Raw genomic sequence first — 19,216 nt, forward strand, 5'->3', positions numbered from 1 at the left:
TGGTGTGGGTGCATATACAAATTATCACAAAGAAATCTGCCTCTTTATTTGGTTTATATTAAATATTTCATTTTTTTGTCTTTTTTTTTTTTGTAGTAATCTCTCCACCTAACATGGGGCTTGAACTCAGAACCCCAAGATCAAGAGTTGCACGCTCTATAGACGGAGCCAGCCAGGCACCCTCATTTTCTTGCCTTTAAATTCCAAAACTCTGATGTGATCTAGATAACGATCTCGCAAAGACTGCCCTTTACTGTTCCTGATTTTTAATTTTATGATTATGGCTTCATTCTCTCATCATTTCTCTTACCTGTTAGTATCCAAGAATAAAGAGTAATTTAGATTTCTGTCCTGAGCCACTGGGTGAATAAGTGGTGGTGTCATTTACTAAAATGGAAAGCAGAGAGTTTGAGGACTAGGACACTGAAAGTCTTAGGGAGTTTAGGGAGGAACATATAGATATGAATAGGTATTTAAAGCCACAGGACTGGGTGCCATCTAAGGAGAGTAGGTAGCAAAGAGGTCCAAGAACAAAGGCCTAAGGCACTCCAACATTTAGTTAGAAAGAAGACTCACTAAAGGAAACCAAGAAGGAGTGGCCAGTGAGAAAAACCAAGCGTGTGCTGTTTTAGATGCATGCTGAAGAAAACATCTCAACAAGAAGACATTGGTCAAATGCTATCAATCGTAGATTTATAGTTATTTCTGATTATTTAGTTGGTTTCTCTCTCACCCCGACTGTAAGTTCCAAAGGCTGGCACACATCTGATCTTGTTCATCATACTGTCTAACACAGTATCTTATATATGAATGCAGTGCTGTGATTTATAAGAAATAAGTTTGGTCAATCGCATGACCAAAGTATATTTCTTATATATATATTTGGTCTTTGTCCATAGTTCCTGGCTCACAGGTCCCCAAACCCTTGAAATCTCCTGAGAAAAAGGAGCAACAGGAACATCTTCTGTTATAATATTTGATCTGTAGTCCTCAGTTCCTGAAACCATGTTAGAGCCACAAAGGTAAAATGGCTCTCTTGTTATTTATTACAAGCCCATTTCCACCACGACTGGGTGTTTGTTAATGAGGTCACTTTTGGAAAGTACCTATGGATAGGGGCTGGTCACCAGAGGAACCAACCTGTGATTAGAGAGCGAGAACTTTCGGTCCTACCCCATGGCCTCCAGGAAAGAAGAGAGGGGCGAGAAGTTGAATCAATCACCAATGGTGAATGATTTAATCAATCATGCCTATATAATGAAGTCTCCATAAAAACCCAAAAGGATGGGGTTTGGAGAGCTCCTGGTTGGTAAACATAATGGAGGTGCTGAGAGAGTGGTGCCCTCAGAGAGGGCTTGGAGGCTCCACACCCCTTCCTCATACCGTGCCCTATGCATCTTTTCCATCTGGCTGTTTTGGAGTTACATCCTTTGTAATAAATCAGTAATCTAGTGAGAAAACTGGTTTTCCCAACTCCTGTGAGCCACTCTAGCAAATCAATCAAACCCAATGAAGGGGTTCTGGGAACCCCTGAATTATAGTCATTGGTCAGTCAGAAGTACTGGGATTGACATCTGAGGTGGAGAGCGGTCTTCTGGGATTGAGTCGTTAACCTGTGGAATTTGATGCCATCTATCTCTGGGTGGATAGTGTCAAAAATGAGTTGAATTGCAGGACACCCGGCTGGGGCCCTGAGAATTGCCTGGTGACGGTGGTAGGGAACCTATTGTTAGAATTATGAGTGCAGAATCTTTAGTGACTCTAAAAACATTTTTTTTAAAGATTTTATTTATTTATTTGACAGAGAGAGAGACAGCCAGCAAGGGAGGGAACACAAGCAGGGGGAGTGGGAGAGGAAGAAACAGGCTCCCAGCAGAGCAGGGAGCCCGATGCGGGGCTCGATCCCAGAACCCCGGGATCACGCCCTAAGCCGAAGGCAGACGCTTTAACGACTGAGCCACCCAGGTGCCCCTAAAAACATTTTGAGAACAAATATTTGTGATAATATTTATTGGAAGATTCCCAAAGGAAAAAAAAATAAATGGAGCAAAGGAAACTAAAAAGATAAAAGGAATTGGAAAAGACATGGTTGTAAAACCGAGGAATTGTGTTCTGGTCATATTTTTGTTGACTTAAGTTACCTATGTTATAGCACAGACTTCCCCAAACTTTCCAAGTTAGAAAACACACAAGAAAGGAGGATGGATTGAGACCCAGCATACGGGAACAGAAGTGGCAGACCTTGAACCCCTCTCCCGACTCTGGAAATGGAGGTTCTCACCGAGCGAGCTGCATGCCTCCTGACAGGGGGAGCCCCATCCATGAGGCAGCACCTGTCTCGTGTGTGAGCACTTAGACCGCTACCACTAAATGCACTGGGCTGCCAAGAGAATGATTCTAAACAGTTTTTATGCCAGATGTCCTTTTACTATGAATTATTTTCTTACATTTGTCATAATAGTATCGTATGTCTTAGAAAATGTAGCACATGCCATTGGGCCTCAGATAAAAAGTTTGTTACTAAGATGCGGATACCAGAGACCAGCAGCAGGAGGCCGAAGGATTGAAGGCCCAGAACAAAACAAAGTGAGAGACCTTCCCTGACCCTCTAATTTATGGGAGGATCCCCCCTGTCACTCTCTAGCTCAACCTCTGATGTTTTTGCTTCCCTAACAGCCTAGCTATGCCTTCTGAGGAATTTAACTCCAATGTCATCAGCGTCAGGGGAATCCTACAACAGCTGAGTCCCCTGGAGCAAGAGGCAAGCCTGCTTTTTGATGTAACCTCTGCTTAAACAGTCCCATTCCTACACCTGGACAGTATACTAACAAGATGAGTAAGAAGCTTGGTCAGCTTTGGATTTCCTCTCTATCACATCCTCTGATTTCAGCAGCGTTGCGGCACACTGTGTGAAACATTTTAGTTTCAGGCTCCCCAACACTGTGGATATGTATGGGTTTTATTAGTCTTCTCAGCTTGCTAAACAATGCTTAACACAACTGGGACACTCTAATAAAGATACTTTTATGTTATGTCAGGATCACATGATTCTATTAATTACTGACAAAGATTTTTGATAATTCTTCACATAACTTTTTAGTTCTTTCGCTGCATTTTTATTAACCGATCATGTTAGTATTTATTTCACAGTGGCTGTTGTGTTTGTGGCCACCTCTCCAAAGAAGGCAGGATGGTAAAAAATGGCAAGAGCTTGGGCTTTTTTGAATGAGTCAGAAGTTGGGTTCAGACACCACTTCCAGCACCACGGGTTTTCCCAGGCAACAAGTCTAAACCACATCTCCATAAAATGGGAATAATAACACCCAGGTATTACTGTGACACTGCTGGGTGTCATTACTGTGACAATAACGTGCAAAGGCACCAAGGTTTCTTCTTTATCCAATCTGATGCTATCTTAGTTTCCCATTAACTAGGAACTAGGTCACCTACCAGTGGAGTCTTGTGGTGGAATTCAAGGTTAAGATTCTCCTACGCACTCAAGAGACATACTCCTTTCTCAAAACGCTTTAAAAAGGATTGTTTACATTATAAGGTGGCCACAACAGAACTAAATGTTTTTAATCACTATCTAACTTTTCTGAAAATGTTGGCCTAGCATTTTTTTCGACTTTTAATCTGAAATAAAGATTCACAGAAAATTACAAAAATAGTGCAGGGAAATCCTCTTCAGCCAGTAGGCTCCAACAGGTACATCTTGCACAGCCAGAGTACAACACCAAAAACAGGAAAGTGACACGCGTACTACTAGTCGACAAAGCTCAACAAATTTCACCACTTTTACACACCCTTGTGTGTGTGTGTTTCTGTGTGCATGTGTATAAATCTACAGAATTTTATTAACCTGAGGAGATTCATGGCATCTTTTCATCTCTTATAGCTGCTATACTCTTTCAGAATTTAATAATAAAAACAATATTCAAAATAAGATCTCTGTTTCAATCTTGGCTATAATTCTGATAGCTTCACCTAGTTTAGTTTAACAGATAGAAAACAGTATTTATGCACTTAAAAGTTGTTTTTTCTTAGATTTCCTTGGTAGGAGACTGTTAGGCAAACTAAGATTCAGTTCAATTTTCCTAACATTTGTTGAAAATTTAGGTGCCAGGCACAGTGCGAGGATAGTGCAGGATAAAAAAAGAAGACATGGTTGTACTTCCAGGACTTAAAAGCCAGCTGGGAAGACACACTTGTACATAAATACTACGTACTGATAAACTTGGATGTAATTTCCCAAAACACCATAACACTTCCCAAAAGCAAGTGTCAGCCATTATTCTAATTGAGACATGCATAAAAGATTCCTAGTAAAGAGCAAAACGGCTTCTCTCTCTACATGTGCTGTCAGAGTGAGCGCTAGCAGGCTACTGGATGAGGTGTTGGCCATGTGCAACTTATTTTTTTTTTAAAGATTTTATTTATTTATTTGACAGAGAGAGAGAGAGAGTACAAGCATGGAGAGCAGCAGGCAGAGGGAGAGGGAGAAGCAGACGCCCCGCTGAGCAGGGAGCCCAATGCAGGACTCGATTTCAGGACCCTGGGATCATGACCTGAGCCAAAAGCAGACGCTTAACTGACTGAGCCACCCAGGCGCCCCTCACAATAGTCTTCTTTAGATTACACACATAACTAAGTGGTGAATGTTATAAAAAAAATTTTGCACCTAGGGCAGGAAAGTTGGAACATTTTCCAGCTCTTCCTGAATCTAGCATTAGAGGTTTAATTTCATTATTTTATTACAAGTAATATGAACTCTGTGCATTTCAGAAATACATATGAAATGTAAATGTAAGAACAAACTCCAAAACACCTTGCATACAACGTACCTTCTCCATCTGTTAGAATCTGTAGTTATTAACACAAATAGCCATATAGGAAAGAAGGTGACAAGTTCACCCACTTTAGGTCTCTAAGGACCCAAGACTATATGCTGCCTCTCTGCTTTATATCATTTTATACCTTGTACAAAAGCTGTCATTTCACACAGAAATAGTTAATGTGCTGTTGATAGTCTTTTGACTGGGCAAACTGATAACACTGTAGAATGTAAAACTTTCTTTAACAGTAAAGTCTGTTGTACTTTGTAGGTAAAAATTATAAACTAATACATCATTTTACAGGCACAGCTCAGAGATATTGCAGGTTGGGTTCCAGACCACCACAATAAAGCAAATATCACAATAAAGTGAGTCAAATTACTTTTTTTGAATTTCCAGTACATATAAAAGTTTACATACACCGCATAATAGTATTAAGTGTACAATAGTATTATGTCTAAAAAACCAACATATATGCCTTAATTAAAAATACTTTATTGCTAAAAGATGCTAACCATCATTTCAGCTTTCAGTAAGTGGTAACTTTTTTTGCTGGTAGAAGGTCTTGCCTTAATGCTGAGGGCTGCTGACTACTCAGGGTGGTGGTTTCTGAACCCAGGGGGTGGCTGTGGCAATTTCTTAAAATAAGGCAACAATGAAGTTTGCCACATTGACTGACTATTCCTTGCACAAGTCTGTTCCATGTGATGCTGTTTGATAGCATTTTACCTACAGAAGTTCTTTCAAAACTGGAGTCCACCCTCTCAAAACCTGCCTCTGCTTTATCAACTAAGTTTATGGAATATTCTAAATCATTTGTAGTCATTTCATAATCTTCACAGCATCTTTACCAGGAGTAGGTTCCATCTCAAGAAGCCACTTTCTTTGCCCGTGCATAAGAAGCAACTCCTCATCCATTACAGTCTTATCCTGAGATCGCAGCAAGTCGCTCACGTCTTCAGGCTCCACTTGCCATTCCAGTTCTCGTGCTCTTCCCACCACATCTGCAGTTACTCCCTCCACTGAAGTCTTGAACCCCTCACAGTCATCCTTGAGGGGTGGAATCCGCTTCTTCCAGACTCCTCTGTTAGTGACAGTATTTTGACTTCTTCCCGAGAATCATTAATGTTCTTAATGGCATCCAGAATTAAATCCTTTCCAGAAAGTTTTCTATTTAGTTTGCCCAGATCCATCGAGGAATCACTATCTACAGCAGCACTTGCCTTACAAAATATATTTCTTAAATCGTAAGACTTGAAAGTTGAAATGACATCTTGATCCATGCTGCAGAATGGACGTAGTGGTGAGCAGGCATGAGAACAGCATCAATCTCATTGTACATCTCCAACAGAGCTCTTAGGTGACAGGTGCACCTTCAGCGAGCAGTCATATTTTGAAAGGAACCTTTTTTTCTGAGCAGTAGGTCCTAACAGTGGGCTTAAAATATTCAGTAAACCATGTCGTTAACAGATGTGCTGTCATCCGGGTATTGTTGTCCCTAGACAGCACAGGCAGAGTAGATTGAGCATAATTCTTAAGGGCCCTAAGATTTTCAGAATGGTGAATGAGCACTGGTTTCAGCTGCAAGTCACCGGCTGCAGTAACTTCTAACAAGAGAGTCAACCTGTCCTGTGAAGCTTTGAAGCCAGGCATTGACTTCTCTTCTTTAGCTATGAAAATCCTAGGTGACTCTTCTTCCAACAGAAGGCTATTTTGTCTACATTGAAAAATCTGTTGTTCAGTGTAGTAGCCGCCTTCAGAAGCTAGGTCTTCTGGATAACTTGCTGCATCACCTTGTACTTTTATGTTACAGTGAAGGCTTCTTTCCTTAAACCTCATGAACCAACCTCTGCTAGCTTAAAACATTTCTTTGGAAACTTTCTCATCTCTCTCAGCCTTCATAGAATTAAAGAATCAGGACCTTGTTCTGGATTAGGTTTTAGCTTAAGGGAATGCTGCAGCTGGTTTGATCTTCTATTCAGACCACTAAAACTTTCTCTGTATCAGCAATAAGGCTGTTTTGCCTTTTTTTTTTTTTTTAAGATTTTATTTATTTATTTGACAGAAAGAGAGAGACAGCCAGCAAGAGAGGGAACACAAGCCGGGGGAGTGGGAGAGGAAGAAGCAGGCTCCCAGTGGAGGAGCCCAACGTGGGGCTCGATCTCAGGACTCCAGGATCACGCCCTGAGCCAAAGGCAGATGCTTAACAACTGAGCCACCCAGGCACCCCAATGCTTTCTAATCATTCATGTGTTCACTACAGTAGCACGTTCTCATTTCCTTCAAGAACTTTCCCTTTGCATTCACAACTTGGCTAACTGTTCAGCACAAGAGGCCTAGCTTTCAGCCTGTCTTGGCTTTTGGCATGCCTTTCTCACTAAGTTTAATCATTTCCAGCTTTTGATTTAATGTGACAGACGTGTAACTCTTATTTTCACTTGAACACTTAGAGGTCACTGTAGGATTATTCACTGACCTAATTTCAAGATTACTGTGTTTCAGGGGATAGGGAGGCTCAAGGAGAGGGAGACGTGGGGAATGGCTGGTCAGTGGAGCAGTCAGAACACGCACATTTATGGATTAAGTCTACCATTTTACATGAGTAGGGTTCATGGCACCCCAAGACAATTAAAATAGTAAACATCAAAGATTATGATTATAGCTCACTATGCAAATATAACAATAAAAAAGTTTGAAATATTTCAAAAATTATCAAAATGTGACACAGAGACACAAAATAAGTAAATACTGTTGGAAAAATGGTGCTGATGGACTTGCTCAATGCAGCGTTGCCACAAACCTTCAATTTGTAAAAAATGCAATACCTGCAAAGTGCAATAAAGCAAAATGCAATGAGATGACGTACGCCTGTTTTAATCTATATGTGGCTTCATTTATGTCTTCAGAGGTAGTGATTATTTTCCATTAGGCTCTAACTTCTCCCTGAGAGCAACAGAATCTTCTGAAATATAGTTGGTTGGGGTTAAGGGTGCAATTTGTGGTAAACCCAGTCATTCCTTATAAGGCCTTATGAATGGATACTTTAAGGAAATGATTCACTGACCACAGATAAAATGGAGCCAATAATCTTCACTGACTTTGTTCCATAGCATATTAACATATGATATTACAGCCCTTAAGCCCTTGACAGATACATTACCTAGCTGGACATTTCCTTCTGGTCAACCAATTAACTATAGGATTTACATAATTTGAACCATGAGCAGTTCTATACACCAATGAATCACAGCAGAACAGTAAAATCTGCTCAACAGTAAACAAACCTAAAACTCTAATGAAGTATGTCCACCAGAAGGGAGGAAACACACACACACACACACACACACACTGTCCCCATCGGTCAATATCACCGCATTTCTCAGGATGCATTAAAATAATATCATCCTAAGGACCTCCCGCACTCAGTTACAATACCCTCAATGCTATAAGTGAAGACAAAGACTACAGGAGAGAAGAATTAATCCACAGAACTCACAAAGATGATTACCTGGTAGTCTGGTTTTGTAAAATAATCCAAAGAGGAGATGTGATCCAAAAAGATGCTGAATTCTGGAGGAAGATGTTTCAACATAAGCCTGTGGTCATACCTCTCCTTAATAGAGCCTACTTGCTCCTGGGAAGTAAAGAGAACAGGAACCAAAGTCAATTACTCTTGGCAGCTACACATTAACAACCTCTCAGCAACAGTCTCAAGGGTATGTACTAGGGAATGAAATAGTGGGTAATTAAGTATAAAGCAAGAACTGAGCTCTTACTAATAGCTTAATGCACACTGCTTTATTGGGGGAGGGAAGATTGTAATGAATAACCAAAAGGGTAACACAGAGTTCTGGATCAGTGAAGTGACAGTTCGCCAACATAAAGAGTCGATCTTAAATCTAGTCTACTTTTCTTTATCAACACATGTTTACAGTTTCCAAATTAAATAACGTAACAATTAAAATTTAAAAGCTAACATGACTTGTAAAAAAGAAAAAGGGAGAACTAGGGAAAAGAAAAGCTCTGAGGGAAAGCTAGAAATCAAATCAGAAGGGATGATTTAATAGATACTTAAATGAGTATCTATTCTCCATGTATATAGAAAAAAATCATAATGTTAATTAGATCTTTAATATCAGCTAAATTTTAGTTCTTATATTTAAGTATATTCTCATCCATTATGTCTACCCAGGAGAAAATTTTATTCCTTCCCTTACCAACACTGATATTTTCATTTCCACTTCCAAAATTACCTTGTCCTTTATTTTTCTCCAAGGCAGCTGACCAACCACAAACTCCACCAACATGTAGAATAAGGACCAAAGATCATCATGTCTTCCCATTTCCTTCATAAGCCAAACAGAATTCATCACATTACATTACTACTCCTTCTGAGTAAATTACATTGTCTAAGGCCTAACCATTGCATTTCATCTTATTAGGCTTAAAAATTTTAATGTATTTCCCATAAAATCTTCTGGCAAATATATCTACATAGCTATATAACAATCTACATAACAGAACGGATATAATGAAATATTTTTTGCTACAAAGAACACCCCAAAACCCAGAAATGCTGGAAATGTAATTAACAGCCCGTTAATTAGGGGAAGGGTGAAATAGCATTTAGCGGGTATGGAGTTTCAGTGTTGCAAAATGAAAAAGTTCTAGAAAAGTTCTACTTTGTTGCACGCTAATGTGAATATACTTAACACCACTGAACTGTGCACTTAAAAATGGTTAATGTGGATGGTAGCAACATTGGTGAGCATAGCATAACACATAGAGTTGTTGCATCACTGTTGTATACCTGAAACTAATAACGTAACACTGTGTGTCAACCATACTACAAGAAAAAAAAAAAAAAGGAAATGGTTAACATGGTAAATTTAATGTGATATGCTTTTTACCACAATAAAAAAAAATGGCAAATTCTAGGAGCCAAAATTAAAAGAAAGCTGGAAACAAGAGAAGCAAGCTGATGCTGAAGCTTTGGTTAATTTAGGGGCACCTGTTACAGGTTTTGTCAACCAGGGTTTTAACAGTCAGGAAGACAGGAAGAAGACAGGTGTAAAAGTACTGAGCCTACACAAGACAGGAGTCGTAACTGAGACACCTCCCTTTAGGCCCTCACCAAATAGCTAGGACCTTCAAAGGGCTATCTTTAGCCCAATATTTGGTATGCACATTACACTGCAATATATATATATATAACTTTTTTTTTTTTTTTTTTTGGTAAAATTTAACCACTAACAAAGGGATAAAGTGGTTAAAAAAAATTGCCAAGGGGTGCCTGGGTGGCTCAGTCGTTAAGCGTCTGCCTTTGGTTCAGGTCATGATCCCAGGGCCCTGGGATCAAGCCCCGCATCGGGCTCCCTGTTCAGCAGGAAGCCTGCTTCTCCCTCTCCCACTCCCCCTGGTGGTGTTCCCTCTCTCACTATGTCTCTCTCTGTCAAATAAATAAAATCTTAAAAAAAAAAAAAAAAAAAAGCCCTGAAAATTTGTTACTATAGGCTGCCCCTCACCCAGATTTGGGGTTTAAATTTACACCACTTGTGTAGTCTGGGAAACCAAATCCAGAAATTGTTTTCTGGGTGGTCCTGTCCTCTAGTGATGACAGATGCAAATGAAAATCCTCTTAAGATAAAAGCACCTTTAAATTCAGACCTCATAGAATTCCTATAGATAAAGGCCCACAAAATATAAGCTCATTATTCAAAAGCATACAATACATTAGGAAGCAGGCTATCAAACGCTAGTGACAAAAGAAATTATACAGCAGAATTAAATATCCAAGAATTTCAGATATGGAATTACAGGATAATGAATACAAAATTAAAATATTTAAAATGCTTAAGTAAAAAATGGAATCAAAGTCATGAGGTAGGAACCATATCCTATCTAAAAAAATAAAGAGGCCAGTTTGATTTCAAAAAGGACCAAAAAGAACATCTAGAAATTAAAAACTCGATGGATAGGTTAGAAAGCTGATCAAAAACAGCAGAAAAAAATTAATTAACTAGAAGACAGATATGAAGAAATTATCTAGAACACAACACAGAGACACAAAGAGAAAATCTGAGGGTGAACTTAAGAGGCATGGAAGATAAAACAAGATCTAACATACATTAATTTGCGATATGAAGAAAAGGTATAGAAAGAAAGGGAAAGAGGTAATATTTAAAGAAGAAATGCCCAAGAATCTTTCAGAATCTGTGAAAGACATGAATGTTCAGATTTAGGAAGCACAACAAATGCCAAACTGAATAATTATAAAGAAATTCACATCTAGGCACATTCGAACTTATGTGTAGAATGGCAAAGACAAAGAGCAGATATCTAAAACAGTCAAAAAAAAAAAAGGACAAATTAAATACAAAATAACAATAAATGCACAAAGATACTTTCAATAGCAATCACAGACCAGAAGACAGAATTTCTTCAAATTATTGAGATAAAAAAAATATTAATAAAGGACTGAAATGTAGGACAACAATGAGTAAACAGAGTTCAAGTATTTTGAAAAGTCCTATATTGTCTAGGAATTATTCTTGTTAAAAATTTAAGATTAAGGTATCAAAAAAAATTGAAATGAGTGTATTTTTGTTTTTAACTTATGGAGATTTCTTCTAAAAGTAAAAATATATAATCTCTTTCTACTAGGTATTTTGGAAATGCTTATATAGCTATTATGATCTCTGGAAATGTTTACGCTTATCTCAGAAAGAGTGTCCTATCTCAGATTCCAATGTTGACCAAATTTTTAAATAGAATTAATTAGAAAGCCTAGTAATTCTAAAGCTTTTAAAGAATGTATCTGGAAAATAAGAGTACTTTCTCTTCAAGACAGAATACATGACTAGATGTCATAAATTTTTTTAAGTTTGTTTATTTATTTTTTAGTAATCTCTACATTCAATGTGAGGCCCAAACTCACAAACCTGAGATCAAGTCACATGCTCTTCTGACTAAGCCAGCCAGGCAGGCACCCTGACTGGGTGCCACAAATTAATATAACACTGAATCAAACCAAATGAGCTGAAATGCTTGGCAGAGTGCTACATTACACACTGATAAAAATACTTTTCCTATTTTCAATTTATAATCATAGTATTAGAAACCAAATTAACCGGAGCATAACATACAAGAATACTCTTCCTACTATAGTTAGCCTTAGTCAAATTTTCGTTAAGGTAATTTTGGCTTCACAGAACAAGAATAAGATAACACAATATCAAGAAAAGATTTCTCTTTATTTTATCAAGGAATCACATGTTAAATTTCTCACCTCCAACCAGACAAATTCAAGGATTGAGAATCCATAAAATACCCACCATTCCGACTCATAATTAAGGTTCAGAATGAGGAAAAAAAAAAATCAGGGAAGAACAAAAGGAGCAAAGTAAAAAAAAAAAGAGTGTGAGAGAGAGAGACTTTAAAAATTTAACCTAAAAGGTGTAATATATGAAGATGAAAATTTAGAAGTAGTTTGTACTTGAGATCTCCATGAAAAGAAAAGGTTTAATGGAGGGGATATCACAGATTAGATGCATACTACAGATAGAATGATGACCCCTATATTTCATTAGGTATTGAAAGTATGGTATTCCCAAATAACTTCTTAAGATTAGAACGCAGATGTTTTATTTCTTCAGAATTCTACATTAAATTTGTTCATACTTACACCTAATTAAGGACACAAGGTTCCCTACACACACACACACACACATACACACACACACACACACACACACACATACATACACACATACATACACACACACACATACACACACATATACACACACACACACAGCTATGATCTTTTTTGGCAAATACAACTTCACTTTTTATGTAGCTGTGCACGTCTACTATCTAGTATACATACTATGGCACATTAGTGCTACGAACACCTTACCCTCCGCTCCCAAGCACCATCCACACTGTGTAGTCTAATGTAAAAAAGTCAGTCTGATTCAAGTGATCAGCATGCTTATGTAGATATGACTCTCGTTCAGATACCTACCCTGTTTCGATGAGCATTGATTGATGCGTAACGAACTGTCCCTCGAAAGCCTGCCACAGCTCGAGGCTACAACAGAACCAAGCAGAGTAATAAAATGAGCTTCAAATAGCAAAAGACTCAGCACACTTGAGCCCGTGAAGTAGACAGGAGAAACATGCATTATTGTCACAATAAAATACTACTTAAATTTCTAATTTTTTATTGTGAAATTACAGAAAATCAGAGAATATCTCTAAATCACATGTTAAAAACTACTAACATTTTAATTATCAGTGAGTCCCATTTTTTTGTACCTATATTTTAAAACAAAATGGCATTTATGACAAATTCTGTACATTAGAAAACACTAAATGCTTTCCTATATCCAGAATCATGCCAAGCATTGTAGTCTATTCACTAATGTTCAGGCTCTGGTTACATTTAGCTACAGTAAGACCATAAGGAGTCTCTAAGTAAAGATGCTGACCTCTTCACGTCTTGGCTATTTCACTCAAACTCAATTCGAAGATGATGGCAACGTATATCTCTCCCTATACATGCAATTCAAAAATTCATAAATCAAGTTATTGGGTAACTACTACATGCTAGGTACTGAAATAAATCCAAACACGAATAATACGTGATCCCAGTTCTTGGAGAGCTCAACTTAGAATAAAGTCCAAACTCTTCTTACTTGGCCTACAAGATTTCCATGATTTGGCATTGGCCTCATTCCAAAATGGATTTACTTATGATTTCTCCTACAACCAACTCTGTATCTAGCTTATTCTGCTCTTCTCTCCAACAGAAAGCCATCTCTTTACACACCTCCAATGGCTAGCTCCCATGCTAAGCCCTCTGCTCAAATGTCACCTCCTCAGAGAAGTACTCCTTAAACATTCTAACCTAAAATACTACCCACCCCCTTCAATGCCACTCCACTCTTTTTTAACTCTGCTTTATTTTTTTCTCACAATACCTTTCCTTACCTAAAATTAATTTTATTTACACTTTTACTTAATTGTTTATTTCCTATTTTCTTCCACTGAAATATAAATTCTGTGAGGCAAAGTCTTGGTCTTGCTCATTTCACAGACATAGAAACAGTCTCTGATAGGCAACTAAATTTATCTGAAGACACAGAATTAGTAGGTGATCAAACCAAGCATCAACCAAGGTCTTTTGACTTAAAATCATACACTGTTTCCACTCAACTGCCTCACAAGGACCAAGTCGGTACCCTAAACACTCATGGATGGCACCACAGCTCAATATGAAAACGTGACAAACCTGAAAATGATCACAGCCAATAATTTTCATTAGCAGACTTTTTTCCCCAGTAACTTCTAATGATCTTCAATTAAGATGTATTCTTGTTACAGTCAAAAAAAGACTATAATAAATGTTATTTTAAAAGTCTTTAGTTACCGGAATCATTCTAGTCGTATGCTATAAGATAAACAGTCTATGTGTTCTTCCTTCGTTTGATCATTTTTGTAATCTACATGTTATCTGTTCAAATTAGTTTTCTATTTATTTCTTCTTTCATGAAATTCTGTTTTCCCTTTTTAAAAATTTTCATTTCATTTCATTTTTAAGTAAGCTCTGTGCCCAACATGGAGCTTGAACTCACAACCCTGAGATCAAGAGTCGCATGCTCTACTGACTGAGGCAACCAGGTGCCCTTCTCTTCCCGTTTTAATTATTCCTTTTTGTTTTTGTCTTAAGATTTAACTATTTTAAAAATATTCTTTGTATTTAATAACAACTCTCGGTAATCAAAAGTTCTTGTGATGTATTTAAATCTCTTTTCTTCTCTTAGCTGCCATTCATTGACAATCATAGTCAGTAGATCTCAATATATTCCTAAGATATCACAACAGGAATATCTAATATTCTCAATTTGATGGAACTTTGAGATCAGAGATTTCTTTTCTAGACAAAGAATATATAAGATTATATATGAAAGCCTCCTATCAACACTTTTCACTAAATAACATTTCACTGGTTGTACTTTTATTCATTACCTGACAAGAGCCTTCACTAACAAAGGTGTTTTTGTAGCATGTACTTTTGCCCAGTTATTTTCATTCCAGTAACTGTCAGGATAAAAATCTCCAGAGCTATTACCACACTCTGCAGCCTAGTCCACAGTTAATTGGACACCTAGACGTCCCCCCAACCCCCCGATAAATTTGAGCCAAGACAAACCCAGGGGATTACTTCCAATTAAGAGTACCCCTGACTTTGTTTCTGACACGAAAAGGTTGAGCCAGAGAGAAAGAGATCAGCTGTTTAGAAAGATCTTGATGTGACTCATCAAAGAAGTAATGCCAGGTCAAGAAAATTCAGCCATCTTATATAAAGCAGAAAAGACAACTCAGTCCAACTAGGGAAAAGAGCCATATATACAACTAATTCTAACGTAGAGCAGATGATAATGAATATCATTAGCAAAGTACAATGAGCTATGAAAGCCTAGGAGTGGTAAGGATTAGTTCCACTTGGTGGGAGGGAAGAAGGAAAAGTCCTGCTGAAGAAGAAAGTCTTAAGAATAAGGCAACATTTAATGGGGCCTTAAAATAGGTGATCTCTTGACCATAGAGAAAGCTCAGTTTTTCCCCATTGAGGATGATACAAGCCGTGGGTCTTTCACACATGGCCTTCATGATGCTGAGGTGTGTTCCATCTATATGTACTTTGTTGAGGGTTTTTATCAAGAATGGATGCTGTACATTGTCAAATGCTTTTTCTGCATCTATTGAGAGGATGATATGGTTCTTATCCCTTCTCCTACTATTTTTAAAAATTTTATTTATTTGAGAGAGAGAGCACGAGCAAGGGGAGGGGCAGAGGGAGACAGACAAGCAGACTTCCCACTGAGAGTGGAGCTCAACTCAGGTCTCAATCCCAGGACCTTGAGATTATGACCTGAGCCAAAATCAAGAGTCAGATGCTTAACCAACTGAGCCACCCAGGTGCCCTGTTATTCCTTCTATTATTAATGTGGTGTGTCATGTTGATTGATTTGTGAAAACTGAACCACCCCTACAGCTCAAGAATAAATCCCATTTGGAAGTTCCTCAAAAAGTTAAAAAGAGAACTACCCTACAACCCAGCAACTTCCCTACTAGGTATTTACCCAAAGGATACAAAAATACAGATTCAAAAGGGTACATGCACTCAGATGTATACAGCAGCTTTATCAACAATAGCCAAACTATGGAAAAAGCCCAAATGTCCACTGACTAGTGAATGGATAAGGAAGATGTATACACAGTGGAATATTACTCAGCCATCAAAAAGAATGAAATCTTGACATTTGCAACAATGTGGATGGAGCTAGAGTGTATTACGCTAAGCAAAATAAGTCAGTCAGAGAAAGACAAATACCATATGATTTCACTCATACGTGGACTTTAGAAACAAAACAGATCAACATATGGGATGGGGAAAAAAGGGAAACAAACCATAAGAGACTTCTAAAAAAAAGATTATATTTATTTGAGAGAGAGAGAGAGGGAGAGGGAGAGGGAGAGAGAGAGAGAGAGAGAGAGAGAGAGAGAGCGCCTGCACCAGTGGGGGAAGGGAGAGAGGGAGAGGCAAGGAATCTCAGGCAGACTCCACACAGAGCATGAAGCCAGATGTGGAGCTTGATCCCACAACCCCGACACCATGACCTGAGCCAAAACCAAGAGTCAGATGGTCAACTGACTGAGCCACCCAGGCACCCCAACCATAAGAAACTCTTAACAATACAGAACAAACGGAGGGTTGATGGAGGGAGGTGGGTGAGGGATGAGCTAGATGGGTGATGGGTATTAAGGAGGGCACCTGTTATGATGAGCACTGGGTGTTGTATGTAAGTGGTGAACCACTGAATTCTACTCCCAAAATCAATACTGTATGTTGATAGGTACTGAACTAACTAGAATTTAAATAAAAAATTTGAAAAAGAAAAAAATAGGTGGTCTCTTGAAACCTCCCTAATTGATGGCAATTTGGCAATATCTATCAAAATTACAAATGCACATATTCTTTTTGACAAAGCCATTTCACTTCTGGAAATTTATCTTACAGATACACTTGCATATATGCAAAAATAATGGATGTAACACATTCACTCACTAAATTAATGTTTGTGATAGCAAAAGACTGAAAGTAACCCATATGTTCATAAATATTCTCATAAATAGACTGGTTAAATAAATTACAATACATCGTTATAATGGAATACACTTTGCAACTGCAAAAAAGAATGAAGAAGCTCTATATCCTGATATGAAAAGATCTCCTAGATACACTGTGGAAAAAAAAGACAAGTGCAGAATGTACATCATGCTACCTTTTGAATCAGAAAGAGAAAAATGAGACTATACATGCATATGTATTATATATGCAAAAAGAAATTCTGGAAGAATACTTTAAAGAAATAACAACAATACAGCTACCTAAAGGTTGGAGGAAGGCATAAGAGCAGTATGGAAAATGAGTGGATTTGGGATAGCTGGGGTGAAATACAGATTTGTTTCACTGCTTACCTTTTAATTTTTTTCAAGTCAGGTTTATTAAGGTATAATTTACACACAGTAAAATTCATACTTTAGGTATACACAGTTCTGCGAGTTTTAACAAAGATATATAGTCATGTAACTACCACTGCAATCAAGATATAGAGTATTTCTATCACCCCAAGCGTTCTCTTAAAGCCCTATATAGTCAATCCCTTCCCCTCCACTCCCAGTCTCTGGCAACCTCTGATTTCTGTCCCTCAAAAGAGTTCAAATTGTGTTTTTAGGTTTATTGCTGTGTAGTGATGTCTCACTGTGGTTTTAATTTGCATTTCTCTGATAATTAAAGATGTTCTCCATTTGCTAATGCACTTATTTGCCATCTGTAGTATCTCTTCTTTGATAAAATGCCTATACAAATCTTTTGCTCATGTTTATTTATTTGTTTTATTATTGAGTTGTGAGAATTGTTTATAGATTCTGGATATAAGTCCTTTATCAGATGTGTGTTTTAAAATATTTTTTTTCCAATCTGTGATTTGTCTTTTCACTTGCTGAATAGTGTCTTTCAAAGAAGTGTTTAACTTTGATGAATTTTTACATTCTTATTTTTGCACTATATAAATACATTATCCCTTCAAAAATATTTAAAAACATCTTTAAAGAAAAAAAAGTGAGAGTGGTTAACAACCTAAAAGCACATTTTATTAAAGTAAATACCAGATATTTAAGTGAAAATGAAAAAGAAAAAATAAACTGGACCTTGAAAAACCTTTTGAAAGAGGGGCGCCTGGATGGCTCAGTTGGTTGAGCATTCAACTCTTGTTTTCAGCTCAGGTCTGATCTCAGGGTTGTGAGACCAAGCCCCGACTCCATGCTCAGCAGGAGTCTGCTTGAGATTCTCTCTCCCACTCCCTCTGCCCCTCCCCCCCACTCATGCTCGCTCTCTCTCTTGCTCTCTCTCAAATAAATAAATCTTTAAAATGAAAACTGAAAGAACTATAACAGGAAGAAGGAAAAGCATTTTAAGTAAAATGAACACTGTGTGCAATGCAAAATGGGAGGAAAGTACTATGTGTGTGTTAAGGAAAGTGATATGGCTGGAGCAAATGGAGAGAGAAAATAATGGAAAAGTAGGTTGGAATAAGGTTAAGTGAGGATGGCCTTGAATGTCATACTAAGGTGTTTGGTTTATAACATTCAGGGAAATGGAGTTCGTCAAAAATTTTTAAGTAGGAAAGTGACATGACTGAGAAAGTGCTTGGGATGTTTACTCTTCTGGAGGTAAAAAGAAGAGAATGGAAGGAGGATGTAGAGAGACCAAGGAGGAAACTCTTAACAATCCAAATGGGAAGCCACAAGACTACTACAAAGACTACTGATGAATGTCAGAGACAAAATGAGCTCCCAGGAGAAGAAATCTAGCAGGAGAAGGGAAGGACTATAAGCATGAGCCCAGGTCTCCTGCAAACCAAAGGGAGGGACTCTGGAAAGGGGCAGAAAGCATGGAGAACTATGTAATACAGCCCCCAATTGGAAATAAGAAAATAGCTCAAGTTGTGGAATGGCAACAGAGAAAAAGACTTTAAAAAGTTTTGTCAAGTAGGTCACTACAGCCTTAGGCACTGGGAGTTTCAGCTGAACGGTAAGAAGAAGCAGCAGGAGAAAACATGGCATTGCAAGAGCTGAGACACACAGGGCCACTGTGAGATGCCAGCTGAAGGAGTAAGGAAACTAGGGCATGCTTTAGACCAGGAGGACAAAATAATGAACATAAAGATTGAAATCATCAAGCAAACGTAAGCTCAACTCTGAAACCGTACGGAACAGAGAACTGTAAATATATACAGCTCGGGACTCCTTTG

General features: G+C 38.0%; 1 protein-coding gene across 6 annotated transcripts in view; it reads right to left on the reverse strand.

Moving 5' to 3' along the window:
- Positions 1 to 19,216, reverse strand: part of TTBK2 (tau tubulin kinase 2) — a 133,460-nt gene that overhangs the window by 37,910 nt on the left and 76,334 nt on the right. For all 6 annotated transcript variants that reach the window (XM_026479903.4, XM_057306194.1, XM_048218300.2 and 3 more), the window contains 3 exons: positions 12,862 to 12,927; positions 9,089 to 9,181; positions 8,344 to 8,469 (listed from right to left, as the gene is read on the reverse strand). In XM_026479903.4, coding sequence (XP_026335688.1) covers positions 8,344 to 8,469; positions 9,089 to 9,181; positions 12,862 to 12,927 — 285 coding nt within the window. The remainder of the gene's footprint in view (positions 1 to 8,343; positions 8,470 to 9,088; positions 9,182 to 12,861; positions 12,928 to 19,216) is intronic.

Source organism: Ursus arctos, unplaced genomic scaffold (assembly GCF_023065955.2).
Source record: "Ursus arctos isolate Adak ecotype North America unplaced genomic scaffold, UrsArc2.0 scaffold_36, whole genome shotgun sequence".
In the NCBI taxonomy this organism is placed as follows: domain Eukaryota; kingdom Metazoa; phylum Chordata; class Mammalia; order Carnivora; family Ursidae; genus Ursus; species Ursus arctos.